Source organism: Aotus nancymaae, unplaced genomic scaffold (genome assembly GCF_030222135.1).
Source record: "Aotus nancymaae isolate 86718 unplaced genomic scaffold, 86718_ANA_hifiasm-v0.15.2.pri h1tg000012l, whole genome shotgun sequence".
Taxonomy (NCBI): Eukaryota; Metazoa; Chordata; class Mammalia; order Primates; family Aotidae; genus Aotus; species Aotus nancymaae.
This window is the reverse complement of record NW_026988423.1, coordinates 43,508,491-43,521,096: the sequence shown is the minus strand read 5'-3', so window position 1 is coordinate 43,521,096 and position 12,606 is coordinate 43,508,491. Positions and strand designations below refer to the sequence as shown.

Here is a 12,606-nt window from a genome sequence, read left to right as displayed (position 1 = left end):
AGTGTGGGAGGCAAAAAATTAGGAATTAGCAGAGGTGACAAGTAAGACAACCTTGGCCTGCCTCCCTGACTCCCAGTGGCAAACTATTGACTCCAGTTGTCCGTCCTGGGACCCTTGGTTGACTGCCACAAGTAAAAGCAGTGGGCACCTAAGTCAGACCAGGCGTCTCGGTAGCTCTTGTCTGCCCTGAGCGTCTTCCCAGCCCAGACGTTTGTTGGGAGCCCTCAGACTAACTAGCATGCTGGGACAATTCCCACTGTGTCTTCATTCTCTCTCATCATGGGTCTGTTGATCAAGGCCTCCCTAGCTCTGTGCTGGGGACAAATTCCAAGATGTGAATTCTGTCCACAAAAAACCGGGTAAGTTCCGAAGGCATGGCTCAGGGCATTCAGGAGGATTTATCCTCACAAACAGATAATGAAGTGTTGTCTCCAGACACATATGTGTTATTTATACTGCTGCTGTGGCATGGACAAAGACAATCAAGACACAGTCCTTGTATAGTCTAATTTAAAGCCAAATTGAGGCAGTGGGTCCTCCATACAGAGAAAATAACCAAAAAACAAACCATGGCTAGGTGCGGTGGCTCATGCCTCTAATCCCAGCACTTTGGAAGGCCAAGGTGGGAGGTTTGCTTGAGCCCAGGAGTCTGAGATAAGCCTGGGCAAGATAACAAGACCCTATCTCTACAAAATTAAAAATTAGCCCAGTGCGGTGGCACATGCCTGTAGCCCCAGCTACTGAGGAGACTGTGGCAAGATGACGCCATGAGCCCAGGAGTTGGAGGCTACAGTGAGCTATGATTGTGCCACCGCACTCTAGCCTGGGCAACAGAGCAAGACTCCATCTCAACAAAACGAAACATGGTTCTGCACCAGTAAGACATCATTTTTGTAGTCACAGGCAAAATGGTAGCCCTCTTAAAACTGGAAATTACAATTTAACATGTCAAAATGACATAATTGGGATGCCTGCTATTTTCTGTTTTAATTGGAGCCCTCACTATTAAGAGTTTGATCACATCTTAAGGTCTGGGAAGCTTTGATAACATTTTGCTGGATTCAGGGTTGACTTTATAATCTACTAAGAAGATCCATGTGGCTGGGTGCAGTGGCTCACGCCTATAATCCCAGCACTTTGGGAGGCAGAGGCAGGAGGATCACTTGAGGCCAGGAGTTCAAGACCAGCCAGGAAACATGGCGAAACGCTGTCTCTAGAAAAAATTGTTTAAAAATTAGCCAGGTGTGGTGTTGCACACCTATGGTACCAGCTACTCTGGAGGCGGAGGTGGGAGGATCACTTCAGCCCAGCAGGTCAAGGCTGTAGTGAGCTGTGATGGCACCACTGCACTCCAGCCTGGGTGATAGAGCAAGACCCTGTCTCAGAAAAAAGAAAAAGAAACACCCTTATTAAAAGACCCAAGCTATCTACTGTCGAGGCTCTGACCCTCTCTGGAGGGATTCTTTGCAGCAGGGCCTCTGTAAAGATGTCACTGTCTAGTAGAGATGGTGCAAACCACTGTCCCCACTTTATGGGCCTGGTGTCATTTTGATGTTTATGTGGTTATTTTCATTATTATTGTGGTGATCCCTACTGGGAGAACCCAGTAGAAGGCAAGGCTATGGCCATTGTGGCTCTAACAAAACACACTTTCATTTTGTTGGTCTCCACAGTAATCAAAAGAAGTATGTCATCTGTAATCATAATAGACAACAAATACATCCTCCTTACTAAGTGCCAGGCACTTACGACAGCCCTAAGAGGTGTGGCTCCTGGTGTCATCTCACATTCTAGATAAGGAAACAGGCCAGGAGAGTGGAGAGATTTACTCAAGTTGTCCTGGCTCAGAAATGGCAGAGCCATGATACTAACCTGATGCTGGCTCCAGGGCTCAGCTCCAAACTGCTACCCTAAAGAACAAGTAGAAACTTGGATTTTCAGAGCTTGCAGAACCTTTAGAATTTGAAAAGAATGGAGCCTTCCATAGTTGCAGAAATAAGCCAGGCATGGTGACATCCTCGGGCTAGTTGGAGTTACCACTCTCCGTCAGTCACCTAGTGATCTTTTCAAACTATGTAATCCAAAACAAAAGGCTCCAGGAAATTCTTGTAAAGACTTTAAACCACCTCAAGAAGCACACAGTACATGCTCTGTTCGGGAGTGCCTGAACTTCATTATATTTAGGAGGGGGAGCTCAGTGAAATGAATGAAATTTCTCTGTATAAAATGCTTAATAGAAGATTAGAATTTTTAAGAAATATTTTGCTAAAATATATTTAGCTTAAATCTGGTAATTTGTGATATGAATTGAATCTCATCTCAGATTATAAACTTTAAGAATTTGCAAGTATAGGCCAGGCAAAGTGGTTCATGCCTGTAATCCCAGTACTTTGGGAGGCCAAGATGGGAGGATCATTTGAGGCCAGGAGTTTAGGATTGGCCCGATCAGTATAGCGAGACCCTGTCTGTTCAAAAAATAAAAATTAGCTGGGCATGATACCTATAGTCCCAGCTACTTGGAATGCTTGTGGGGTGGGGAGGGAGGTGGGGATCACATTAGCCTAAGAGTTCCAGGTTACAGTAAGCTGTGATTGTGCCATTGCACTCCAGCTTCGGTGACAAAGTAAGACCTCGTCTCTTAAATAAACTAACAAATGTATAAGAATTTGCAAATAGAGATTGACTTACAAGAATTTCCCTTAGTTTTTAAACCTAGTTTAAATCTTTAGATGTATTTTTGAGATTTGAGGAAGAAGGCTCCATATTTTAATTTAGCTTTTAAAAAATTTTAACTTATTAATCATGAACATGTAAGATCTTTGAGCAGATATTAAAAATTATTTCTGAAATCATTAATCTAACACCAGAGTGGAAATCGAGCCCACATTCTTGCTCTCTGCTTCCTGTTAGAAAGGGTTGCCACTTTCTAAGGCTTGTTCTCCTTAGATTGGCTTCAGAGGCTAAAGATGATGCTAAGAGGCCACTAGTATTTAGTATGTTACTCTACCTGCGTGTAACAGAAAGGATAGCTTCCAGCCTTTGACTTGGAATCTTTATATTAAAATCCCAATAAAAGGAAGTTAACTTTCTCAAGGAAACAAACAAAAAAATCTTCCTGATTCTTGAAAGTCAGCCCTCTGACCTGGATTCGTCACCTAATATATGGATTATCTATTTTTTTTCTTTCTTCCTTCTTCCTACTTCTGACGCTGTCATGTACGTGTTTCCCTCCAATTTTGACATTCATTCCCATCCCTGCTTCCGGAAAGCATGGGGAATAGAGCAGTTTGGAAACCACCCAGAATGGGCTCATTCGTGGGTCTAGAGAGAGGTTGAGAAATGGAGTAAGGTCCCAATGGGTGGTGCGCTGCAATTGGGCCAGCCAGGGGATCCTGGGGAGCAGGACTGGAGGTGGCCGCAGTGGTCAGAGGCTTGGCTTTTGGCGTTCCCAGTTTTCTCTTGATGGCAGATCTTCAAAAGATAGGGACACATGCAGATCTGGCTGAGGTCTCCTCTGAGGCCTAATCCCTGATAACCATTGATGACAATCTTTTGTTGTTGTCATTGTTGTTGTTGTTGTTATTGAGACAGAGTCTCACTCTGTTACCCAGGCTAGAGTGCAGTGATATGGCGTGATCTCAGCTCACTGCAACCTCTGCCTCCCAGGCTAAAGCAATTCTCCTGCCTCAGCCTCCCAAGTAGCTGAGATTACAGGCACCGGCCACAACACACAGCTAATTTTTGTGTTTTTAGTAGAGATTGGTTTTCGCCACGTTGGCCAGGCTGGTCTTGAACTCTTGACCTCAAGTGATCAGCCCACCTCAGCCTTGCAAAGTGCTGGGATTACAGGCGTGAGCCACCTCGCCCAGCCTGATGACAATCTTAATGCAAGGCATGATAAGTGTCAGAAGTGCCACCTGATGAAAGCACCCTGGAGAGCCAAGTGGTTTCAGCTGGTCAGCTAAGCTGCCAGGCCATCGTGCTCTCAGTTTACCCTGTAGGGGATCCAGCAGGAGCTCAGGCAGTTTCTTCCCTGGGACACTGATTTTGCGAGAGCAACAAGATAAGAAAACTGCCTGCTCCATTTTGATTGTTCCAAAAGAAACACCTATGTCTTTTCTTGAACATTTCATGTCTGCCTTTGAGCTATCTTGGTATTGTATAAACAGCTTCAGAATGAATGCCCCCTCGCTGGAGGACCACAGCTGGGTTTTGTGACATCTTGTAAGCAACTGGAAAATCCATCTCCAAACCTACACCTTCTGAGATGCCTTTTCTTTTGACTTCTCAGGAGGCAGTGCTAGAGAAAAATCACTATTACCTATCTTTTAAAAAGACTTGTATAACACCACATCGTGCTAGGGGTTTGGGGAAGGGGATGCTGAGGCTAGAGACAGGGCTTCTTATTTCCAAAATTAGAGGCTAGAGAAGGGGGAAGTTTGCCATACAGCAAGCACTCCCCATTTTTTTAAACTTGAGAGGTTTTTCAAGAGTACCATGAAATCAAATAGTGATAGATACTCAACTTCAAAGAGGCAAGGAATGGCCATCATTACTTTAAGCCAGTCTGCATGTCATTCGTATGTGGCATGCATCTCTCCCAACCCCATTCCCTTCCCCTCTTCACAGCCACACTCCAGGTAACAGGAACACTGGGAGGGGACTCAGGAACTGCAGTTTTCCTCTCACCCCACCCTGGTGCTCCTGCTGTACCCCAGAACCCTACCAGTTGCAACCTAGGCCTTGCTTGCCCTTTTTCTTGTACTGGGAAAATCGCAGCAGCTTTTCCTGTGCACCAAGGAGGGACCTTAGCAAGCTGCAGGTGTGGAATTAAAACTCCAGATGTTTTCAGAGGGTTTCCTCTCCCCGAGTGTGTTCTGGTGGGAGTGGGTTGCTCAGGGGAACCCCCCCACCCTCTTGAGGCACTGCGCTGTGCTCCAGAGGACACAGACATGATACAGGTTAGGATGATAGGCATAACTGCTGCCCGTGTAGTGAGTCTTTGGCATTGCTTTTATTCTTTCCCTACATTTGGTGGATGCCAGGTGAAGCAACAGGCCCCACTTTTGTGGATGCAGAGCGTGTAGATGTCAGAGGCTATGAGGAGATGAGAGGAGAGGATTTGTAAGTGGCCAGTTCATGCTCTCTGTTATTCATAAAACCGAATACACTGCGAGCAGTCCGCTGTGCTGGGGAAGGAGGTTAGGTGAAGACCTTGGTGTTCTGAGACCCAGACCCTGATCCTCCTCTCCATTTTCCTCAATGCAACTATTATTTTGTATTGAGCGCCTACTATGTGACAGGCCTTTTACATATATAGCATTCCCACTGAGCCCTCACAACCGCCCAGAGAGCCTGCTCTTTGCAGATGTGACTGACTTGGCAATTCAGCCCCAGGCTGCAGGCCTAGTGGCCTTCCCTGGCATGGCATGGCACAATCATGGAAGCAGCAACTGCGGGGAGGGCGAGGAGCGGTGCAGTTCCCGCCGCGCCCGCCCACGGGGAAGGCAGCCGGGGAGAGGGGATTCGAGGGCCTGAGCCACGCGGGGAGCAACAGCTGTCGATGTCGCGCCCGGGGACCTCGCCTCCGTAGGGCCGACCCGGCGCCGGGGCCGAGAGGAGGGGCGGCGAGGGGCGGGGCGCGTGGGGCGGGACGGAGGAGGGGCGGTGGCACCGGCGTCTCGGGCTCGGCGCGCCGAGGAAGTCCCGCTCCGAGAGCTGCGAGCGTCTGGAGAAGGCGCGCTCGGCGCAGTCGGGGAGCGAAGTCCGGAGCAAGGGGCCCCCGCGCCGCCGCCGCCCGCTCCTGCCACCGTCCAGCCAGGGCGCCTGCAGCGGCCGCCGATGGAGTTCACTTGAGCTGTGAACCGGCGGGAGAGGCAGGAGCCCGCGAGCCGAACGCGGGCCGGAGCCCAGCCATCCCCAGGCGCTCGCCCGCCAGCCCGCAAGCTCCGGCCAGAGGCGCCGCCACCCCGCGCCCCAGCTGCTGCAGCGCCTCCCGGGCCGCGAGCCGGCGAGATCCGCACAAAATCTAAACTCCCGAAACGGCTCCCCCCAGCGCCGCGGAGGCAGCGGGCTCAGGACCGAGCAGCCCGCGGCGCGGCTGGAGAGGCGGGACCGGCTGTCGGGGAGCCCGGGGCGGCTGCCGGGGAGAAGCCGCCGCGCACCCTCCTCCTCCTCCCTCTCCCTCCTCCCTCCCTCCGCACATGGTCTCCTTTGTCCTGTCGCCGCCGCCGCCTCGCTCTTAGCTCCGCGCGCCACGGCGGCGGCTTGGGCCGCTCCTCTCTGCCTCGCCCTCCCGCCAGCCGGCCCCGGACGTGCCTCGTGAGCCCCCGCCGCGCCCGCCCGGCCCCGCGCGCCGCAGGAACTGCCGGGAGACAGCGGCAAGCGCGGGCCGGGCGATCTCCGTGGGCGAGCTCCTCCCGCCGCTCGGGGCCTCGGCCGCGCTGGATGTGTGCGCGCGCCGCAGGTTCTCCGCCGCCCCGAAGCTGCTGCCCCGTTCGGATCTGGTTCGGCGCCTCCGCTCTCGGACCTCGGCGAGGAAGCAGCCCAGAGACTCTTGTGCACGGAGCCGGGTCGGGAGTTGGGCGTTTTCTCTTCGTGTGTTTTGGTGGTTTCCTCCTGGTCTCTGACGATCGCCCTTCAGGAGCCCTGTTAAGGAATCAAACCATGAACTTGGGGCTGACCGGACCGCTTGACCCTTTGCGACCAGGTAATGCAGCCCCCGGGGCGCGGCTCGCTCACCCGCCACCTGCGGTCGGAAGGGAGGCGGCCGGGTCGGGGGTCTTTTGTTGCGGCGGCCGAGCCGGCGGGCAGGGGTAGCAGGGGCGGGCTCCTCGCGTCTGGCGCGCCCAAACCCCCCTTCGCCACCCCTCCTCCCTGCTTTTCTCTCCCCTCTGCGGCCCTGTCGCCCGCCTTTGTACTTTCCTCCCTCGGCCGGCCGGGCTCGGCCGGGGAGCTCCTGCGCGGGGCCCGGAGCTGTGCGGTCAGTCCGGGAGGGCCTGGTGTTCGCCACCGAGTTCCGATGCGGGGAGGGGGCCGGGGCCTGCGTCCGCTGGAGCTGGGGGCCCTGGCGCGGCGCGGCGCGGCGCGGCGCTGCCGGCTCTTGGGGTCACGCTTCCCCCGCGCCGAGGTCGGAATCCTGCCTGCACGCGTTGCCAGGGAATCGAAAGGAGATCTGGGCTCGGGTTCGGCAGCGGGTGAAAGAACTCGTGCTTAAGTTTGCAGGAGGTTTCTCTTTTCCTGTTCGAAAGCCCCCTTTCCCTTCCCGCCTGTGCGGGTGCGGAGGGCGGCCCCCGGGGTCTGCGTCCGAAGGGAGTGAGAGGGTGGACCTGGAGCAGGATCCGCTGGGTCCCACGCCGTCTGCAAGCACGGCTTTTATAAGTTTTCCTCATTCTCCGCGTTCCCGCCTCCTTTCTGTTTCTCTTATTTAACTTTTCTTTAAACGCCAACTACGGCTTCTAGTAATATTTTTTTTACATCCACAACAATACAAAAAAAAAAAAACTTCTTCCCCTTCCCCTTAAATAAAAAGCAGCCAAAAGAGAGCTTTGGTTTTCTGTCAGTTTTAGATTCAACCACTTCATGCCCGTACCCTCCAAAACCGAGCCGAGGAGATGAAAGGAAGTGAGTAAAATCTTCAAGTCTGTAGCGGGTAGAGGTGCCCTATGTTTAAAAAAAAAAAAAAAAAAAAAAGAGAAAGAAAAGAAAGAAGGAAGAGCTCCACTCGCCTGCTCACTCTGGGCTCACCGGTTTTCCATTAGATTAAGGGGGGGAAAAAAGCCAGGAAAATGATCCAGGTAATAGAAGGAAATGCAGGCTTTTTTTCTGAAAGCAACGAAGATGGTAAACATTCCCAAGATCAAGACTCAAGGAACCAAATCATTTGTACAAATGTTCTAAAAGCCTAAGTAGAAGGAAAGTTCATCGAGGAAAAGCAAAGGGTACTCGTGTCGTATCCCCTTAAGATTTTAGCGAGGAAGCCTGCCTTGTTAGGACACTGGTCGGCCACAATTGTAACCACCTGGATGGGAGAGAGCAGGGATCCGGAATGCTTGCAGTCGTCATCTTATGGGTGTTTCTCTGTGGAGGCCTTTCTGAGACACCACTTTCTCAGTCGCAAGAGGCATGGTGTCCAGCCTTACTACTTGTATTAGTCAAGTAAGGGCTCAGAAAGCTTTCAATCGAAGATACACTCCAAAGCCTCTCTGAATATCCGGTCAGACTTACTTCCTTAATAACTTGCTGGTCGGCATCATAATAATGGCGTCTTCAAGTTTGGGTCAGACATGAAGATCACGAAAGTGTCTGTTTGAGAATCCCATGTGGAGCCCGGTGGAGCTGACAAAGGTGGCAGAGCAAAAGGCCTGTTTACCCTCAGCTTCTGTCCTTTTCCCTGGAACACGCATACACACATACACCAAGTGCAAATAAAAATTTGGTCAGGAACCGTTTCCTTTCCCTGTTTATGCTTTTTTTGTTTGTTTTGTTTTAATTTTTAGACAATAAAAAATTTCAACAAGATCTTCAAGGTATGTTTATGCTTTTTGCATTCGGAGACAGTAATTTGTTTTTAAATTTCTTGGGCCCAGTTAAGACTCACTTTAATAGGCGATCCCAGAATTTTCAAAGGTTATGTCAGTTTGGTAAAACACTTTAATAAACAGACTTTCTTTTTTCCTTATATCAGTTCATTAATTTTGTAAGCTGTGAATTTAACATGAATTTACATTCCAAAAGAATTCTAAGCCATTCTAAGAGACACTTTTTCATGAAAGGATGGTGAAATACACATCTCTTTAAGTTTTTAGCTGGGAAACTCACATTCCTAGAAATCTCACATAATATTTCAATATAACATCATGGAATTTCGGGCTTTACAACTCAGTATTGTTGATCTATGTATAACTTGTTTCTCCCCTGTTAACATTTTTTTGGCAGTTTGTTTTTATGAAAAGTTACTGTCAGGAAGGCCTTCTGTATTTTTCATTATTCCTGCAAAATAGAAGGAAAAACCTATCTAGGGCTTATGTTAAACCGCAGGTGTAAATGCGTGCACCTCAGTACTTGTTTTGCACATACCTTCATTGGTTTCTTCACTGGTTTCTTGATTGGCTGATCATATGAAGACCCCCATTAAAGAAATGTTAGAATTAAATAAAGCAAGAAACAGTCATAATAAAAATATTTTATGTCTTTCTATATCATTTGCATCGAGAACTAGAACATGTCCCCCAGATGTACACAGGAATATTTCATCTTTGTCAGTGTGACATGGAAAGACTAAATTGAATATCCTCTTTGTCCCTAAAAGCCAGCCCAGAGTCAAAATATGCTGCACTTCAGAATTCATCCTCCGCCTATTTCCTATATTTTCCTTTTTCCATATTTATTCCACATTCTAGGCTTTGCTTTCTCAGAATACGCATCTCTGTGTATCAAGTGTGAAAGAGAAGTGATTTCTCACAAGGGTTGTATAGCAGAAACAGCAACAATATAGCTTGCCCATTGCAACTTTAAATGCACACATAGCCTCACATTAAGTAGTGCAGATGTTTAATTTTTAATTTTTCCAGTTCTAGAAATATTCAGTGCTTCTGAAATGTTACAGCATTTTCCTTCAAACCAACTTCATGTTTCTTTTCTAGAACATTAGTGTATAATTTACATTGGCCTGTTTAAACAGGCTTATTTCACCTTCCTCAAGCCACTGTAATAATTAGCAGACATGCTCTCTAGAAAATGAAAAGGAAATAATGCTGGTGGCATGCATAGTGGTCGGATTTTTGGGCAGGTCGGCTTGCGTCTTTTTGAACAGCAGGGTCGTCTGGTTACTGCAAGGGACAGGATCTTGGAGTCATCAGATGAATCTTTAAAAAAAATTAATTTCTGAGAGTGTTGGCTGACACTTTTTAGTGAGGAAAAACTTAGCATTAAATAACAGGCATTTCTGATTTGTGAAAGAAAATTGAAAAATAGGCATGTCTGCTAATACCACAAAAAATACCATTTCCAAAATAATGATCTGTCAACGAAATTGCAAAATCATTATGTGAATGAGCCGAATTGCTTTGTGTATCATCTCATAGAAATATGTTTTGCACAGATAATGTGTCTAATAAGGACACATTTTTTAAAATCAGATATATTTTTTTCCCCCAGCAAATAGCTGCACTGCAGGTCTCTCTCAAGCAGTCAACTAGCACCACCTTATGGATGATCTGGGGACTTTGCTGCTTCCCTGCTAGGCTTTTGTAAAATGTAGTAAACTGATTTAAAATAATGGGAATGTTGATGGTGATGACAATATTAATGACAATAATGACGCTTCCCCCCCTTCTTGTTTTTTAGGCATCAGATGCCAGCTCTGAAAAACTCTTCAACACTGTTATTGTAAACAAAGGTAAGGCCCATTAGTTCTTCTGAGTAATGCCTTATTTTTACGTTCGTTTCATTGTCATTGCCTGAAGAAAGAAGAAGAGCCAGTGTGATCTTTCTCTTTTGATTCTGAAGCTACTGTTGATGTTTCGTGTTTTTGCTTGAGAGGGAAGTCTGCATACTTTGTGATGCGTTAACAACTAGTTTATTTTGAAAGAATACATTGAGTCTCCATTTAAATTGATTTGACTAATCACTACTGTTATGTGACGTTAATATAGAAAGCTGTACTGGAGAAGAATCTTTATTGTTACTTATCAACTACCCAGCAGTAGGAGAAATATCAATAGCTGATGTGTGTTGCAGACTCTAGTAATCAGTGGATGTTTAGTATTCACAGTATTATGGTCATAAACGAAGCCATACTCTGCTGTGGGCTTTCTGTAAAGTTAATAAATGAGCAAGAGGGCAGAATTTAAATATGCACTATCCCATTAATTTCTTCCAAACCACAATCTAGAGTAAGAGGCTAATGATACAACAGTACATTAAGGGAAAACTAACCTTAAATCATTGCCAAAAGGTTTCCACGCAGTTTTCATTTGTAGCAGTATTGTTGGAAATAATGAAATTTAGAGAAGTCTCTAATCACTGGCTCTGAAAGGTGTATAATTTGAAAGGTACAAACCATAAAAACTATTTAACCTTCCCCTTTCCACTGCCGAGCCTGATTTAGGGGCTGGCGTGGTAATTGCTAAATAAAGATGTGCTTTCCGTGATAATCTCTATGTTACATGGATGACAGTTGGTAGCACTTCAACAGACTTGGGTCTTCACAAAGTGGAATTTGAGACCATTTCAGCCTTCTGTAGTTGCCTTGGCTAGCATTTTTGCTAGCTGGTTAGTAAGACATTTCCAAGTGCAGTTATTTTGAGCTCCCAGATTATTTTAGAATTTGAACCAATTGCAGTTTTAAATAGTGCATTATGTTTAGAGTTCCCTTGAGGTGTATGTGATTGCTGTTACTCCCAGAATTACTGTCATATTGAATTTTATCTTTCTTTATTGCATAATGGAGTATTCCGGTTTTATATTTCATCATATTTTTTGATGGACTGAAAGTTTGTATAAATGTGTTATCCATAATGCTAAAAGCCCCAATAAAAGGAGACGTGTGCCATTCATAGCATACAGTGCTTGTGTGTAAAAATGCACAATTGTCTACCACTTGGTGAGAAAAGGGGTTATGGGATAGGGAGACTGAGGTAGAGGACAAGTCACCAAAGGCCGGGCGTCTTTGTTTCTGCGCCCCCCTCCCCAGGACCTCTGCCACATGTGACTGCATCTGTCTTCTGCTGACCGGCCACTAAAAGCTTTGGAATGTATTTCCCCTTTCTGGGTCCAGGCCCTAGAATAAGAGTTGGCTGCAGGACCGGCACTCTGGCTGCCACTGCCCCAGACTGTCTTCAGGGCAGATGAACAGTCCCCCTCGGCCTCTTCCCTCCGGCTCTTTCCCCCCTTTCTTTCCTTTTCCAATCAAACGTTTCCCACATTCTTATTTTTGTTTACTTACAGAGTGTGATTTGTGGCATCTATTTGGTTGTGAATAGTCCTCCCCCTGACAGGGTGCCTTTCTTCTGAGCTGCTTTTCTGGGGGTGATTTAGTTGCCTTGAAAAGATTAAGGTTTCTTTGTGTACACTAAAATCAACATAGGCTTTTTCTAAGCTTTGCTTGGGAAACCATACACAAATAAGCATTTTAGTTGATGGCAGATTATTCCTTTGCCCCTTATTTCCATCAAAATGGCCTTTCTTTTCTCCTCCAGAGTTTCCCCTTAATGCCTTATGCTAATTCCTCTTGGTAGCATGAATGACAAGAGACGGAATCAGTGCGAATCCAGGTGGTGCAAAGTAGACTGACTGGTATCCAGCACCCCCTTCCTCCCTGGGGAGAAAGAGATGAAGGGGGGTGCGGAGGGGGAAGGCATCGGGACAGTTTTGTTAAGGGGATTAGTATTCAAACTGCTAAATATCAGGAAAACAACTTCAAAAAGGGATTCATTGTGTAGCGATAATGTCAATAATTGCTTCAGGACAGGTGCAGAGTCTCGTTATAGGCTTGTGGTTTTGGGTCTGTTTTTACTCCGGGTAGTGGCCCTGTTTACAGGATGGATGGTTGACAAGGCCTTCAAGGAACTGTCAGATTCATGCACATCAAGTTCAAGTTTTCCT

General features: G+C 47.3%; 1 protein-coding gene across 4 annotated transcripts in view; it reads left to right on the top strand.

Annotated features, from left to right (window-relative positions):
* AUTS2 (activator of transcription and developmental regulator AUTS2) overlaps nt 1-12,606 on the top strand; it is a 1,219,271-nt gene that overhangs the window by 1,117,727 nt on the left and 88,938 nt on the right. For all 4 annotated transcript variants that reach the window (XM_012449080.3, XM_064375625.1, XM_064375624.1 and 1 more), the window contains one exon: nt 10,348-10,399. In XM_012449080.3, the coding sequence (XP_012304503.3) occupies nt 10,348-10,399 (52 nt within the window). The remainder of the gene's footprint in view (nt 1-10,347; nt 10,400-12,606) is intronic.